This window comes from Culex pipiens, chromosome 3, assembly GCF_016801865.2.
Source record: "Culex pipiens pallens isolate TS chromosome 3, TS_CPP_V2, whole genome shotgun sequence".
NCBI classification, from domain to species: Eukaryota; Metazoa; Arthropoda; class Insecta; order Diptera; family Culicidae; genus Culex; species Culex pipiens.
In genome coordinates, this window is record NC_068939.1 from 281,332 (window position 1) to 299,685 (window position 18,354).

An 18,354-nucleotide genomic window follows, 5' to 3' on the forward strand; every position below is an offset into this window, starting at 1 on the left:
CGAATTTCATGGTTAATATCCAAGAGATTGGGAGAGGTAATGTTGGGGATGATGATGACGACAGCAACAAAATGAGAGTTGCTATATGCGCATGACTACATTTTGTCTTCCAGCATCAAACCATGTGACCAGAATGCTTCAATAAAATGCTGAAATAATGTTTAATTTGTATTTTATTTTTGATAAATGTTTCAACATGAGTAATAAATATCAGCATATTTGCAATTTAAACTTAATCTAGCCGGTTCAAAAAATGCAAATCTCGAAACACACGACTAAGCTCAAATTCCTTATAGTTGCAGGTATGCTGATAGGGCACAACAAAATAACAAGAGTGGAGCCTGTTGAGGCGTGTGTTTTGCGAGGAACATTAGTCTAACTTTCGGCCGATTTTCGCTGGTCGAAGTTGAAGTGGTTTTAGTATCGTGCAGGCGATTTTTGCTTCATTAGCAAGACAAGTGTTGGTTTTCCACAATCGTGAATGGAAATGCACATGTTTTCACATCGTGTGGCATGAGAGTGAAACATCTCTGAAACTAATGATTGTTTTTTTCTTCTTGGAAGCGTTTTTGAGAGTGTGCTTCTCTCAAACAAAAACGAACTGTGCTTTCAGCATTTCAGCTGGGAACACTGGCTTGATAAGAACGATCAAAACATTCGGTCGTGTAGCTTGCTGGAGCTTGGACGCTCTTCGTTTGTGCTCTCCAACGTCGGTTCCCGCAGCAGCATCCAGCCAGCACTTTCAAGGATTTTCTAACCAACAGTGTGAGGCAAGCTCGAGCAGACCTATTCCGGACCGAGCCGTCATTCGTGTTCCAACCGTTCTGCTAGCTGCACGTGTTTGCAACTTTGCTTTGTCTTCACTATCGCTTGCTGTACCATCAATTGCAAAATAAAACTGTATTTTTAAACAAAATGAGCATTCGCTCGTGGTGATTTGAAAGTGGTCGTAAAGTGTCGACCGTCGGCATACTTTTGAGCTGCGAGTTATTGGCTGGATAAGTAGTGACGGTGAATTCTGAAAGTGAATCGTTTGAAATTGGTGTGATTACATTATATTTTCCGCTGATAAGAGCCCTCGTCTGGGCTGATTGTCATGCCTGCCTGCTAATAAAGGTTTATACACCTCCAAATGGCGAATGAGTGCTTACAACCAATCAAGAGGGTGGCGTGAATCTAATAACCACATTGTCACTTGATAACAAGTTAAACGCATGTCGAAGATAAGATTACCTGAAAAAGAAGAGCATGGTGAATAGTGTAAATCTAAATAAATGTGATACTTGATCGCTAGCAACCAAATTGGGAACTACTGAATCAAAGGTATGATTGTTTTTTTATATATATATTTTGAAAAAGCAAATAACTAAAAAAAGATGAGTGCTATAAAATACTATCGTTCCTACTGTGAAACAAGTAAACATGATGAGGCTAAATGATTGACGGTTGACTATGATTTACTCGGCTCATTATTCAATCCATCCGTGTTTTGGACTCGAACGATCAATTGGGGCACGAAGGGTAGAATAAGTATATTGGAAATTTTAAAATTCAATCAATTAGTGAAAATTACATGTTTTGGGCAGGTTATAAATCATGTTTTTTTATTTGTTTAACCCCGGAATGCCCATGTAAATACAACCGTGTGGCAAGGTTGTATAGAAGAACTTGAGTGTTGATAGGTTTTGTTTTGTTTTCGTCGTTCGTCAACTCATTAATTGTGTATGGAATCAACAAAGTGCTGGGTTTCCCCTAGACATTCGCACAACCGGTTTCACTGCTACTTTGGCTTTGTCATACTGTCATATCGATGTTTCTTTTTTTTCTTCCAAATGTAACTTGTTCACAAATGCACGAAAATCTTTTTCTTTAAATTTCCTCACAAATAATTAATTTTGCTTAAATAAGACGAGCCAATGCTTTCAAAACAACTCTCATTGAATCTCTTAGTGATTTTTCTAAGTATATATTTTAGTTGAGTTGAGATTATGAAAGATAGTTTGCCCAGGTTTTTGACGTTTGAAAAAAATAATAGAGCCGTTTTCAAGTTATGATCACATAAATGCTCCACTGCCCAATTTATATTCCCTTGGTCAGAAGGTCATTTTGAGCAACTTTTGTCATACGAAATACATTACTTCTCTTGTTTTTTTGATTTTCCTCATTAATTTTATTTATTTTAAAGACAAACTTAGGGGAAATTGGAGCTTTCCGTTAAAAAATATTTACGAGACTGAAAAATCAAGACTGTCGTATAGAAATTGCCAAAAACCACCAAAAACCTATTTTTCAACATTTTTATATTCAAAACCGCTGTATCTTCATAAAGATTGGAGATAGGACAATGGTCAACATGGAGATTTTTGTATAAAATTGTCTAGGAAATTTATTCCCATTATCGGTTTTTAAAAATTTTGACATTTAGATCACTTTAAAAAAAAAAAGTTTTAGTAAATGATTTTTGTATTTTTTAGAAGAGACTACCATCCTGCATTTTACGTGAGTCTTTTCGTAACATCTTAACATATAACTTTTAAACTTAAAATTATAAAATCTTATAGAAGCGGCATGTATTTCTAATTCTGTGTGTTTTTATAGAAAGCCCGTCCAATTTCCTACAAGTTTGTCATTTGGACTTCGAGATACATATATTTTTAAATTACAAAATACACAAATATTTTAATGACTTACGCCCTTCTTAAATATTATTTTCGAGTACAATTGGCTCCATAAACACAAAAATGGCTTATATAGGCCATCAACAACGATAACGATGTTAAAAGGATCTGATTTAATTGGTTCATTAAAAAATTAAGCAAATTGTTTTCGACCGTTGTTTCAGTATTTTGCAAACAAAATTTTATCATCCTGTGCAATAGCTCATGTTGTATTATTAGATTTAAAATAAAAACATGCTAATTCGGTTTTTATAAAAATCGTATTCACTACCGTTGCATATATTTTTTTTTAAGTCTCTCTACTCTGACTAAAGTCGAGATGAGGGCAAAAAAAAAATTAAATGTTACGGTTTCAATGTTTGGATGCAAAACATGTTTTAAAATACATTTTTATTAGTCCAGATGTTTTCAAGTTCAAATTATTTTTTTCTCGAAAATAAAACTTTTAGTGGTACCGTACATCTAGAGGGTGACGATTCTCGAGATATTCAATTTCCCGGGAATCGAGAGTTGAACTTTGCAATTTCCCGGTAAATCCCGGGACCCGGGAAATTTATTTCTTTAGCTAAATTTTTTATTTGTTGGCAAATTTTTTAAAGAATTACACTAATTTATAACCAGTTTATAGCATTTCTTCAGTTTTATATTATGAACACCTTCTACTTGTTGAAAAAGCATTCCAAATCTGCTATTCAAGGGTGCACTAAACTTGCACTGATTTTTATCGATTCTACACTGAATGATTTTTCCTGAGATTACTAAAATTGAAAAAAAAAAAACGATTGAAATTCCGTATTTTCTCAGCCTGAAAGTTGTTGAAACATTTAAAAGATTTTTCGTTCTCAACTTTAAATTAGCAGTAATGAATATTTACAATTACAAGAAAAACTGAACTGATGATCAAAAATTTGCGTTCCTAAAAAATATGAAAAATGCCAGAGCATTACAATTTATTGTGAGTGCCTTTCGAAATTGAATATTACTTGCCTCCAAATTTTGAAATAACATTGACGAAGAGAATTCTATTAATTTTAACTGCCTTGGTTTTTCATTTCAAAGCTGTGACTGCTATTTTTTAGGTTAATTTTGGGATCATCAATTATCAATTCACAATTTCACACGTTCTGAATTTGCTTGCCTTGGTGAAATTGAAATGGCCATATAAGTTTTTTTTTATGTATTGAATTTAACTTTTCTTATGTCACGGATTGGATTTTCAATTTTTTGCTTCAATATCAATAAGTATCAAAATTCCCGGGAGTCTCGACCAAATTTCCCGGGAATCGAGAGGTTCAAAAATGGCCGATTTCCCGCTCGTCACCCTCTACGTACATCGGAATTTCACAAAAAAAATTAACATTTTAAAACCAGTCCGAGCATTCTAAATGTTATAATCATTTTTTCAGGAATATCATAAACCTATTTTCCCTTTTGATTTTTCGGGCAGATTTTGAAGAAAAATATTTGCAATGGCTCAAATATGCATTAAAAAGTAGAATTTTTTAAGAGTTTTTTTTGTGTGTGTGACATGTAAATTTCTATGGATGAAAATATTTAGAATACTCGAAATTTTTTATCTCGAGCAGAGATTTACTGTGTTGTGTGTTGTGTTTAGAATAAAATTGCAGGAGCATTCAGAAAAAAAACTCGTAGAAAAAAATATATTGCTTAATTGCCTAACAACCTTTTTATTACAAAAACGCTATGTTGACAACATTTACCATGGATTTTTTTGTTTAAGTTGTTGTCTTCTTATTCCAAAATTGACAAACTTACGGACTCAATCCTGCAACAACTTGATTGTAGAATTAGTCAAACTTTGTTTTAAATTATTTTGTATACAGATTAATAAAATATCATATCGATAGTTCCGGTAGTTTTGAAGATAGTAAAATAGCTGTAACATAAATCTTGGCGCTAAAGGTCTGGTTGATTAAGTGTACACTTTGAACTGTTTACTGTGAAAAAAACAATTAAGCAACATGTTTTATTAAATTTTGTACATTCAAAATCATTGGGCAAAGCTTAAATCAAATAATATGCGAAATTCTAGAAAACTACTTAGATGATGAAAACATACAATAGTGTCACAAATGATTACAGTGTAATATTAAATTTCACTGCTTGATGATTATCTCTGAGAAAACTGTTTCTTATCAAAACAAAACGCTCTTAATTTGATCCAATCGAGACTGCTTAGGAATAAACTTTAAACAAAATAAAAACGGAATGGTTTGTTCTATTTTTGCCCCCAGTCAAATATATTGTATGCAATTTACCATGATTCCCCTCGTGCAGAGCAAAACAGGGAACCGTGAGAAGTGGCGTATTTTAGGACAGTCACGCTATTGTTGAATGAATTGGAGGTTCTAGTTTGTTTGGTGATACATTGAATATGCACTTGAGCAATTCTCTACCAAAACCGGAAATGGATTTTATTTGTATTTTTTGATTTGGCTCAAACTTTGTGGGGGCCTTCCTTATGACCAAATATGCTGTTTTGTGTCATTGGTTCACCCATACAAGTCTCCATACAATTTTGGCAGCTGTCCATACAAAAATGGTATGTAAATATTCAAACAGCTGTAACTTTTGAGTGAATTTTCTGATCAATTTGGTGTCTTCGGCAAAGTTGTAGGTATTGTTGAGGACTTTTGAGAAAAAAATAGGTACACGGAAAAAAAAATTTGCAGATTTTTTTATCAACTTTTTTTTCACTAAAACTCAATTTCCCAAAATACGTATTTTTTGATTTTTGAGATTTTTTGATATGTTTTAGGGGACAAAAATCCGCAACTTTTGAGCCATAGAGAAACATGGTCAAAAAATCTGCCGCCGAGTTATGAATTTTTGAAAAAATAGTGATTTTTGGAAAAAATCGAAGTTTCATGCAAAAACAAATTTGACATTATTTTTTAATGCAAAATTGAATTTGCAATCGAAAAGTACTTCACAGATTTTTTGATTAAGGGCTCCGTTTTCAAGATATAGCCACCGAAAGTTTGATTTTAGCGAAATATTTGCAGTTTTTCAATTTTTAAAAATAGTGACCATGAGTGACCATTTCTAAAAATATTTTTTTTGAAAAGTTCAGAAAATTTGCTATAAAATTGTCTAAGAGACATTGAAGATTGGACCTCTGGTTGCTGAGATACAGCGGCTTAAAGAAAAAGAAACACGAAAATTGAAGTTTTCTAAGTCTCACCCAAACAGCCCACCATTTTCTAATGACGATATCTCAGCAACTAATGGTCCGATTTTCAATGTTAATACATGAAACATTCGTGAAATTTTCCGATCTTTTCGAAAAAAATATTTTGAAATTTTTTAAATCAAGACTAACATTTGAAAAGGGCCAAATATTGAATATTACGCCCATTTAAAATGCTAGTCTAGATTTAAAAATTTTCAAAATATTTTTTTCGAAAAGATCGGAAAATTTCACGAATGTTTCATGTATTAACATTGAAAATCGGACCATTAATTGCTGAGATATCGTCATTAGAAAATGGTGGGCTGTTTGGGTGAGACTTAGAAAACTTCAATTTTCGTGTTTCTTTTTCTTTAAGCCGCTGTATCTCAGCAACCAGAGGTCCAATCTTCAATGTCTCTTAGACAATTTTATAGCAAATTTTCTGAACTTTTCAAAAAAAATATTTTTAGAAATGGTCACTCATGGTCACTATTTTTAAAAATTGAAAAACTGCAAATATTTCGCTAAAATCAAACTTTTGGTGGCTATATCTTGAAAACGGAGCCCTTAATCAAAAAATCTGTAAAGTACTTTTCGATTGCAAATTCAATTTTGCATTAAAAAATAATGTCAAATTTGTTTTTGCATGAAACTTCGATTTTTTCCAAAAATCACTATTTTTTCAAAAATTCATAACTCGGCGGCAGATTTTTTGACCATGTTTCTCTATGGCTCAAAAGTTGCGGATTTTTGTCCCCTAAAACATATCAAAAAATCTCGAAAATCAAAAAATACGTATTTTGGGAAATTGAGTTTTAGTGAAAAAAAAGTTGATAAAAAAATCTGCAATTTTTTTTTTCCGTGTACCTATTTTTTTCTCAAAAGTCCTCAACAATACCTACAACTTTGCCGAAGACACCAAATTGATCAGAAAATTCACTCAAAAGTTACAGCTGTTTGAATATTTACATACCATTTTTGTATGGACAGCTGCCAAAATTGTATGGAGACTTGTATGGGTGAACCAATGACACAAAAAAGCTTATTTGGTCATAAGGAAGGCCCCCACAAAGTTTGAGCCAAATCAAAAAATACAAAAAATAAAAATGGTTGAAATCGGCCGATTTCGTAGAGAGTTGCTCACTTGTTTTCTTCTACATCAATGAGTTGTTGCTTAAATACATTATTCAGCTGATTGTATTTTAAATTATGTTCTTGGTAAATTGTATGAAGAAAAATAAATTTATGTTGGACGAGTTTGCATATTTTTTAGTTTACAACTAATAGTCCTAATAAAGTAACGATCAGTCTTACAATTTATCTTAATTTGAAGTTGTAATCCGTAAATTGAATTGTATTCTTTTGATTGCACTGAATGACTGGCTGTAGAAATTTTGAATTTATTTTTATAATAATATTTTTTTCCATAAATAATTCAAACCGACGGCCTATTTTTAATTCTTCATAATTTTGCATGTTTCAAAATTATCGGTTATTTGTTTCAATTTTCTTTTATATGATGATGAAACCCACTGTACTAGAATCAGAGCAGTTGTAGAACGAAAAGCTTCAGTTTCAACGACCCATCCGCTTTGGCCTTGCAATAACAACCACCCCACACAAAACGTGTCTGGACTTAAATAAGCACTGTTGGGATTTGTAGGTGCAGAATGAAACTGTGTGTCAACGACGAGGCTTAAAAGTTTTTTCATCGTCATGGCTGCACTTTTGGGGCTTATTCTTGCAAAAAAATACGAAACTATTTGATTTCAAGTTTAAAAATTTGGCGAATCATTTCAAGAATCCGTTTTAGCTCAATTTGTCATACAATATCGACATAAAATTTAATTTGAATTCACATATTGATTTGACAACCCTTTTAAATTAAAGCCTTTCACTGTTTTTTTTTTTCAATTGCTCCTGTGAATAACTTATGTTCGATTTCAACAGACACTTCTACGACGACATTACAATTGTTCAAATTGTACTATTTATGTAGAATGTTATTTCGACGCTGTCGTGCTATCTTGTCGCACCCGCCATTTCGACGTTCCGAGAAAAACGCGTTTTAATATTAGACCATGAATATACAAAAACTAGAGCACGCAATGTAAACAATAACAAACACGTTTTGTTTGGGTGACCATTCTGTGCATTGTCCCGAAGTTTGGTTGAAGTAGGTTGCTGGAGATCCGAGTTATAATTACAAATGTTTACGGTAGTCTAATTTGTACGTGCGTCAAACGCGTTCTGACCAGAAATCCCTTTGGCCAGTTGTCGCACTTACATCAATTTTCAGGGAGTGACAGAATAGCACGACGAGATTGAAACTTCTTTAATATGTAGAGTGACAACAATGCACGGAGTTTTTTTGGTTTTTATTGAATATCTCAGGATTGAAATCGAATATTGAGAATTTGTGAAGTTCAAAAGGTGAGGAATTGTGAGCTGCACAAAATGGCGTTCTTAACTCAATTTGGCCTAAAATGCACGTGAGACAAGTTAGCACGACGGTGACGATTTGCTAGAATAGATACCTACTATAAAAAACCGTAAAGAAACTCGCGTTTGTTTTAGACGGAAAAAATTAAACGCCAATAACATTTAAGATTCGTTATGGTTAAATGACTGTTTCATAATTTTGGGAAGTTAAAAAAAATCTAAAAGTGAGGAAGTGTATTGCAGCAGTTGATGATCAGTGTTTATAGTTTAATTTTTAATTAAAAAAAATAGCTAGGGAATAGTCTAATCAAGTTATCAAAAATTTTGCGTTATTTTCAGGCCAACTCAAAACAATGTTCCATGTTGGTGGGTGGGCCGAGTGGTTGGGATACCTGTATCAAGTTTTTGTTTTGACGACATCTTTTTCAAATTGCTTTTCAATTTAATTAAAGAAATCGTTGGAATACACTAATAGCTGCGATGCAATTATTTTCGTTTCAATTATTTCCATTTCCGACCATTAATCCATGCGTAAAATTTGTCCAGCTGACGATAAATGCTCACAGGCGGTTTTAAATTGTTACGATTGGAACGGCGATCCTTTTATAAAATATGTTTTTCTACGAATGCATTTAAACGGTGCACATCAACCAGAGCTAAATGAACCGAGATTTTCGTCTCAGGCATTTTTTGTACTTTTAAAGCGAAGGGAAATGTCGATAAAACTTTTGATTCAACCCTTTAAAGACTATCAACAAAGTTAGACTATTTAAAATTAAATTGTTTTTCCGAGAATGCAAGCAGAAGAAAACAACTTCATCGGTTTACGTCCCCGAATTCCAGTGTCCTTGTAAATTTGGAAGAAAGAATCTGTTTTTGATACTCATCAATCTAGTAATGTCACCCATTACTAAAAGATGACAATCATTTTATTTTAAAATCATTAATTCTTAACAAAAGAATATTTTTTACAGTACATTAGGCATGGTAATAAATCGTACCTTTACTTTTATCTTCTTTCAGCACGTAACAAGTCCTGCATCAGCGCACGGAAGCTTTACATTGCAAGAACGGAACATGCTAAGAATGTCACATAGCCCTCCGGCTTGCAATTTTCACGTTCACAATCCAATACCTAACAGTACATAAAGCTTTCAAAAGCAACGGAAAAATATCCCACTACTTCTATTAGTGTTATCGTTCCTGTGCATCCCAGCTTGGTAGTCAAGAAGAAGGGATTTCAAAGAGTAATTCTACCAGTTGCTTGGAATTTCTTGAAGCCAAAATCAATATTTTTTGCACTTTTTTTTTTATAAATACTTAATGTGATTGAAATTGGAACATAACGATGGAGACAACAAATGAAATGGAATAAGCAACGAGATCATCACAATGATGCAGCGTCAATCGATTATGAATCTATTTTTGGAGCAATAAGCAGAAGTCCAAAATCGATGCACTCGAAACGTGCTGGGATAATTTAATTTTTTTCCGATTGAGGAAAATTGTGGAGTAAAATTGCAACCCAACCAGAGTAGACAATAATGACAATAATATTAGTACCTTATAGCGAGTAGATATTAACGAAAGAATTTTCTTTGGTGACAAGAAAAACTACTTCTTTCCACTATACCACACACAAAAACAAAAGCCTCCGACGCTCAGTTTTGGTCACACTTGGACAAAAGATTTTCAAAAGCTCTCTTTCGTTCGGCTCAACCGACAGCTTCCATAAGCACTCAAACACAATGGATCTAAAGCACTCGAGCGTACCAGAAGTGACGGTAGTTGCCGATGCATACATGCCCGGCAGCAAATCCTCCGATCTGATAAAGCCACCCATCAATGGATCAAACGCAACGCTGGACAAGCCCGCGCTGCCACCGGGTAAGTTAGGGCTCAAAATGCTGTGTTTTCTTCAAAACTTAAATCATTCTTTTTAGTATCAAGTAACCCATTCGATTAAAGTGGATGGTTTTTTTTAATCAATCGAAAGTCCCATTAAATTGGAACCATTTTGCTCACAAATGTTCCTTCCTTCCGTTTTTTTCTCTGCTTTGCCCTACTATCGTTGACCTAACCACGAAATATTGGATGGGTATTCCACTGACCATGTCGAATCTGGACCGGAAACAGGGGAATTCAAGATGTACAAGCGACGATGGCTGGTGCTGGCAATTTTCGTAATGTATTCCGCCTCGAATGCGCTCCAGTGGATCCAGTACAGTATTATAGCGAATATAGTTCAAAGGTGAGTCGGATCTGAGCCACTGAAGGTTAATCTAGGTTGATATTATATGTGATGTGCTGTGCTAGATTCTAGATGATTCCAAAGTAAAATGGATACGATGCATTACAACTATTTTTTGCTTTATTTCTCCCAATAAAAAAAAACGCAGATATTATAACATAAGCAGCACATGGGTGGACTGGACGTCAATGATCTTCATGATACTCTACATTCCATTAATTTTCCCTGCAAGCTGGATATTAGATAAACTGGTAAGTTACACCATCGTCCAATCTGGTTCAATTGTCAATGTGAAAACACAAAACCAAATTGTATACTGAGCATTTCTAGACGATTGAAATGTGCACCATCTCCATGGTCGCTGGTTCATTACTAAATAGGAAAAGCATTGAATGAAGAGGCGGAACGTGCCGACCGCATAATTCATTGATTTTGTGTGACTGGACACCGTGATAAGAGCAAAACAAGGTTTATGGAAGACCGGTCCCTGCATTTGCTATCCTAGCTCTGTTTAGGACGTGAACACTTTGGCGAGATTCAATCAAGCCGGAACCCAGGGCGGTGCGTTTGAACTTGGGGCTTTATTTAGTGGGGGGTGTGCAATGTGCACCATGCGGAATCTCGTATCCTCCATTGAATAGCACGACAAACGATGGTTTAGGATGGGCGGGAAATCCGCAAAATCAATTATAAAACGCACTACCGTGTAGACGACAGCGCGGGGATGGGAATAGTGACAAGCAGCATCCATTATGTGCTCTGGGTTATTGTACCGCAAATTGATGCACTTAAACGGTTTTGCTGAATTTTCACCTATGAGGATTGTAATTATGCTATCAACAAACGTTGAACTCCAATAAAAGAACTGATTTTTTAAAAAGCTTTTGGCATTGCCTTTTTTAACTAGATGCTATCACTAACAATCCAGAATGGCTTGATTTAAATTACATTCATACATACTACACCTCAGATTCGTTATATTCTGCACAACATAACTCATGACAACGGCCAAATAAACGGCCTAGAAACCCAGGGCACAACACTAAACTCAGACTGATAACGAATTTATTCTCCCTACACGTTCTCTGTCACATTATCTCGTTGAAATAAATGAGGAAACGTATTTTCTCTTGCACTCTAGGCAAGGCAAAAGGCAGACAATAATTCTGATATAAAGTGGTTTAGCTTGAGTTTATAACCAAGTTGCCTAAGGTATTTTTTAGGATAATAACAATTTCAGAATCTGAATGATCGTCATCATTATTTAAATTTAGTAATGAATTATCCAAAACTGTAATAATCATCTTGCGTTACAAATATCTTTTTGGTTATTCCACAGGGTCTGCGTATAGCTGCAATCAGCGGAGTGTTGGGCACATGCCTAGGAGCATGGATAAAATGTTTTTCCGTTCAACCCGATTTGTTTTGGGTCGGTTTCATCGGCCAGTCGATCGTTGCGGCGTCCCAAGTGTTTATCCTGTCACTGCCGGCCAAGGTTGCTGCCGTTTGGTTCGGACCAGACCAAGTATCGTCAGCTTGCAGTATCGGCGTTTTCGGCAATCAGGCAAGTACCTACCGCATTCAGCCCAAATTGAAATCATGCCATACAGCTCAAAGATTGTCAGGGTACGCCGGCCGCCGAGAAAAAGTTCACTCAAACGAGAAAAATTTGCACCACAGCTTCAATCGCGACTTTCGTGATTTATTACCGTTTTGGGCCCACCAACACCGGCAGCAATTGGATTTTTTCAATTTCCGTCCCCGGCAAATCCTAAAAGCCCATTTTACCAAATGACACCACCTCACCGATCAGGCCTCGACGTTCGCTTTGACTGACACGCACGGAACGAATTTTAATGCTTCAACTCGTGAATTTATGGTGACTTTCAGCGATGGAGATTGTCACGAATGAAACAGGTCGTGTGACATGTGCAAAATATGACTACATGAAACACGCAAATCAATCAATGTTGTTAACTTCGAAAACTTCCTTTGATAATAATTTTCTTTGCCTGATGTTTTTTGAAATTAAACTTTGTTGTTTTCATCTTATATTTATTCTAATTTTATAACATATTTCATTTTTTTATTCCGTCTCAAGTAAAAAGAAGGAAAAAATAGCTTCACAAACGACATCAAAGCTAATATTTTGCTTCTTCCAACACTGCTTCATTTCGTCATTTTCTAAATCAGATTCCACGGCAGACTCTTTAGCTTGAAGCACCAATCATTACGATGCTGTGCTAGAAGCTAGGAGATAATTTATCGATTCAATTATGTTTTTATTGAGCAATTTTTCATTGTCCTCTTTAGTGCAACACTGTCTGTGGAGCTTATTTGCGAGTAATTTTGGAAGAAAAATAAGTGACATTTTTTAAAATGCTTTATAATTCTGTTAAAGATTGAAGTAATGAAAAAGTGTTCACGAAAAGATGTAATGGTGGTTGGAATGAAAATTTATAATGAATCATTTAATTATTTTACTAGTTTCTTACCAAAAGGTCTAAACAAACAAATTTATTAAATGGTTTTGTTAAATGAAAAATTGAAAGTTATGAATATCGTAGGAACGTTCAACTTACTACAAAATATCTTGTTACCAAAAAGCTAATTTCCTATCCAACAAGTAAAACTCGCGAGAAAAAAAAATAGATGATGGTGCAGATTATAACTAGCGTGAAGAAGGAAAGGCAAAGTCATTTTGCAAGCAGATCACGAACCCCGTGGTGAGTACTTCCTGCGGACGCTGTGGAAATTGTGGGAAAATCAGCACAGGATGAACGAGGACGATTAACTTTATTGCTCCGTCGGGAGAAAAGCTGGCAAAGTGTTACAATTAAAATGTTCACTCGATTAAATCTTTCTCAAGAGGATGATGTTTGCGCTTTTAAAATGTTTGAGAGCTCTTACTTTTTGCCGTCGCTCGCTAAAACTCAAATAATAAGTGCGACCGTTCATCTTGCTGGTACATCTTTAAGGGTAGGCCCCCGAAAATATCTTTTCTACTAGGGCTTTTAATTGACGTTACATACTTTAAGTATATAAATCTTTTTTTGTTGCTAAAAGTCTATTTTCCGAGTTCAAAAAAATCAAAAATCCAAAAAGTTCATATATGACATAACAAATGTCCATCCAACCACTCGGTGCCGTTTTAATTGAAAAAGTCACAGCTGTGCTGAAGGTGGGAGGTCAAGCCCAGGGTAGTGTTGAAAGTGTGGCTGAATTTTCCTCTAACTGCGGGGTCGTGCTGATGGCAGCGAATTACAACAGCATCAGCTGGACAGCCACCGGTACCCGTGATGAACGTGTGGCTGACACATGGTGAATAATTTATTAACAGTCACTCGAAGTGTAGGAGGGGAAAGGACATTCCAACAAAAAAAAGGTGGTTGACAGTGTAATTGTTTTTAACCGTTTTGTTTGAAATTTGATTGATCAATAATAAATTTGATCAATACAATCATATTTTTCGTATGGTGGACTTACATTTTTTTTGCTTCATTGTTATAGCTTGGAATTGCCGTTGGCTTTTTGGTGCCACCCATGTTGGTCCAGAACCACGATGATTTGAATCTTATTGGTGATGACCTTCGAGTTATGTTTTACATCGTAGCAGGATTTACAAGTTTGCTTGTAATTTTGGTGCTTGTCTGTAAGTATCACAACTTCATATCAATGGCAGAAGAAAAACAAAAAAAAAACATTTCCAACAGTTTTTAAGGCGGCACCACCAACTCCTCCGTCGGCAGCCCAGGAGGCAACGCAGACACCTAATCCCCTTCAGTCGTCACCATTTATTCATTCCATCAAACGATTGTTGCTAAACCGAAACTACGTTCTCCTACTCATTTCGTACGGAATGAACGTTGGTGTATTCTACGCTATCTCAACCCTTCTGAATCAGGTTAGTAACTCAATTAAAGGTCGGGTATAATTATGCTCCCTCCGTCTAATTTTGCGCTTGGTCTGCCACTTGATGTGGAGACGTGCTCCATGTTAATGTCAGCCCTTCAAATTGCCATGCTCTAAGGCGATTATAGCTATCAAAAGAGGGACCCTTTACCTTTGAAAGCGTTTTTGATTCAATTCAACGGAGCCGGTTCAGTTTGTATTGACAACATATTTATTTTCATAATAACTAAAAAAGTTTATTTATTCTCTACGAATATCATCCAATATTATTATCACTCCATTTTATTTCCCTCTTATTGTCATCAAGATCGTGCTTACTCATTATCCTGGACACGAGGTGGATGCCGGTCGAATCGGTGTTTGTATTGTTTTTGCCGGTATGCTGGGTTCCGTTGCTTGTGGAATCGTGCTTGATAAGACCCATCGATTCAAGTAAGTTATAGAAGAACTCGTTTGGACATTGAGTAAAAGCTTTTATTGTTCGGTTTCCTCTGTTAAGATGAGGCGTTTGTAGGGCATTCTCGTTTAAACGATATCAATGTTAAAAATGAATATTTTGATATATTTTCCTCAATAGGGAGACAACGTTGGCTGTTTACATTTTCACCATGATTGGGATGTGGATTTATACCTTCACCCTGTCCATCGGACACATCTCAGTTGTCTACATCACATCAGCATTACTGGGGTATGTAGACTTAAGAATCAAAATGTTATATTTTTTAATCAACGCAATGATCATTTACACGTAGTTTCTTCATGACTGGATATCTTCCGGTGGGCTTTGAATTTGCCGCTGAGTTGACCTACCCGGAACCGGAAGGCACATCTACAGGTCTCTTGAATGCTGCAGCTCAAGTTTTTGGTATCGCATTTACCATGGCTTATTCAGAGATTCTCAATAGTAGTGGAGACATAGTTGCTAACGTAAGTTAAAAATCAAGTTGATGGAATTTTTACACAGTATTTCAATTCACTTTTTTTTTGCATATCATGCAACTATTACAGGTGACAATGGCTGTGATGTTATTAGTTGGATCGGTTGTTACGGCAATCATTCGATCTGATTTACGCCGCCAAGCGGCCCAGAATCCAAATGCCTAAAAAATTCGCTCCAAATTTCAGCAAAATGCTAATTTTAGGAAAAATTTGTTTAAAACTCGTTGCATTTCGAGATTGGGTTTTTAAAGTGCGAGTATAAAGAAAGGATAAACTGTTGTTTAGAAAATATGACTAGTTTTTATATATATTTTATAAGTTTATTAATCAAAAGTTTAGATTAACAACATTAACAAATTCCACACACCCTGAAACCTGTTCAAATAGGATGAACCGAGAAAAAGGATTCAAACTCAAACCTAAAATTAATTAGTCGGCACCTCTCCGCTGGAATGTGCCTGAATGCCATATATCCTATATTCTGTGCACATATTTACAATGGCGCAGAGAAAGCGAGTTGAAGTGAGACAGTCAATTAAATAAAACTTTAACATTCGGTACCACCAGATTTTAAATTGCATCACATTGATTGCTTTGAACTTTGAAGAATTAATAAATATTTATAAATTGGTATTTTGTGATGAAAACCACATGAAAAATCTTTATCATTTGAATCACTATGCTGAACACAAGTTGAAAGCAATTAACTGTATGATAAAATATATTATCACCATGAAAGTGGAAAAGTATTTTAGGGTAAGTTTGTTGCTAGATTAGTAATACAAAGTACAATAGTTAGTATTAGCTGTGATAACTTGTTAAATTGTAAAATGAACGTGCTAGATTTGTATTCAAGTAGTCGATTGAACGAGAAAACCTCCCCAACCAGATAGGGGGTGAGGGGGTAATATGCACCCCCTAAGGGAAAACTGTGATTTCTCAGCCTTTACAGCATTACTTTGGAAGAATTTTGTTCGATGTTCTAAAACAACTATTATTCATCGTCATCCATGTGAAAAAAGTCTTACAAAACCTCAAAATTGTTCGAAAATATCAAATTTCTAAAAACATTTTTGATTCATTTCAAACATCCATGCGGGGCAATATGCACCGCAACATTGGGGCAAAATGCACTACAACAACGGGGCAAAATGCACCACAACATGGGGCAAAATGCACCGGGTTAAAAACAGTTTTCACTAGTCACCACTAGATGACACCGCTGTTTTTACAAAGGAGCTTCCCAGCGGTGCATTTTGCCCCGACCACGCTTTTTGCAGAAAATTTAATTAAAAATGCATTTTTTTATTGTTTTTGGACTCATCTATCTACAGAATAATGAAGATTATGGCAAAAACTATATACCTCAACACTTACAATATCAATAAATGCTTTTTATATTGTCCAAAAATCATAATGAAGGTTCAATGAAAATTAGATGAAAACACAACATTTTAAAGTTTTGCAAATAACTTGAGCTGTTTCTATACTGCGATGCTCAATTTTTTCCAGCATGGTTTAGCAATGTTAAGCTTCCAATTTCTATGATTTTTTCCCCGGAAAATTCTTCCAAATACGGAGAAAAGCAGGGGGTGCATTTTGCCCCGGGGGTGCATATTACCCCCTCTCCCCCTACCTAATATAGAGTAAAATGACAATAAAAGCCAAAATATGTCTAAAACAACCCATTTATGTTTATATAATGTCACTCTTACTCGTTCTGCTGATATAAAAAGATGCAAATTATATTGATGCAGTTTTGAAACTACATTATATTGTGCAATCCCTTAGACGAGTGCAATAAAACATTTTTTTTACACTGCTTCATCTGATGATGTTGAAAAAGGGTGACAACAATATCCAACCTATCCAATGACAATACATGCAATACCTTTAGATGATGCTTGGTATTTATTCAACTGAGAGTTAATAACACAAACAAAAAACAAAAAGACTTAGAATTTAGATAAAAATAACATAAAATAACATTATGAATAAGCGCTCGTTACAAGTGGAATTATCTAGTCGGAAAGTTGTGAGTAAAATTTTAAAGCCAATTGGTAGAATTACAATTCCCTACACCGAAACTGCACACATCCAATACACCCACTCAAACAAAGAAACAAATGCCAAAAATATTTTAGATAACGAATGTGTTTACCAAAATAGTGTTTAAACTAGAACGAGAGTAGAAACTGAATTAATGTAATCGAGCGACAATAAAAAAAAAACAACATAACAAAAATGCATAGCTGAGAAGAAAAAAAAACACCGGTAGTTGCCATCCATAAACGCGAAGGTGATTTTTAAAGAAATATTAGGGTTCCGCTATAACCACGCTTCACTTTTTTTTGCATGGACAAAATATCATCAAATAGATTCAGAGGTCATGTCTTAATACTAAATCACTTGGATTCTAGGCAAATGTCCAGTTCTTATGCTTGAGTGACTGTTACAATCCAAATAATGCAGTGTTTTAACACATAAACTCATAAGCTGAAACGTCGGTTGTACCTTTTTCCTTAAATTCCGACATATCTTAGTCGATTTGAGAATTCCATGTTAACCAACTTAAATTGCAGTTCACAAGGGTACAACCATCTTTGAGCTTGAGAGTTTAAATACTGAAGCATAGCTGTATGTGTGTGAAATTTCTCACAATAGTAAAATCAGGTTGGAAACTGAATAAAAGCTACACATATAACACAATCCCATTGAAACAAGATAACAATATCAAACAACAAGTAAACGTGAAATTCTTCGCATGAGCAATACAAATAAAATTTAAAACTCATTTCACGGTATTATTGGTTTTAATTAATTTGAAAGAAACTTTAATTATTTAACCTGAACGTCATCTTTCTCTGAAGCAAAATGTGTTTCAATTTGGGTCCAAATATAGAACATTTGGTCACACTTTGGGAATTTATCTTTTTCAC

The 18,354-nt window shown here is 34.9% G+C and overlaps 1 protein-coding gene across 1 annotated transcript; it reads left to right on the forward strand.

Annotated features, from left to right (window-relative positions):
- The first annotated feature begins 677 nt into the window (after positions 1 to 677).
- On the forward strand, positions 678 to 18,219 carry LOC120430984 (feline leukemia virus subgroup C receptor-related protein 2). Its single transcript, XM_039596146.2, has 11 exons — positions 678 to 1,323; positions 9,337 to 10,200; positions 10,450 to 10,564; positions 10,713 to 10,815; positions 11,904 to 12,128; positions 14,075 to 14,216; positions 14,278 to 14,468; positions 14,784 to 14,908; positions 15,054 to 15,164; positions 15,229 to 15,403; positions 15,485 to 18,219. Exons 2-11 carry the CDS (start codon positions 10,062 to 10,064, stop codon positions 15,578 to 15,580), a joined length of 1,422 nt encoding a protein of 473 aa, XP_039452080.1. The 5' UTR covers positions 678 to 1,323; positions 9,337 to 10,061; the 3' UTR covers positions 15,581 to 18,219.
- The last annotated feature ends 135 nt before the right edge of the window (positions 18,220 to 18,354 follow it).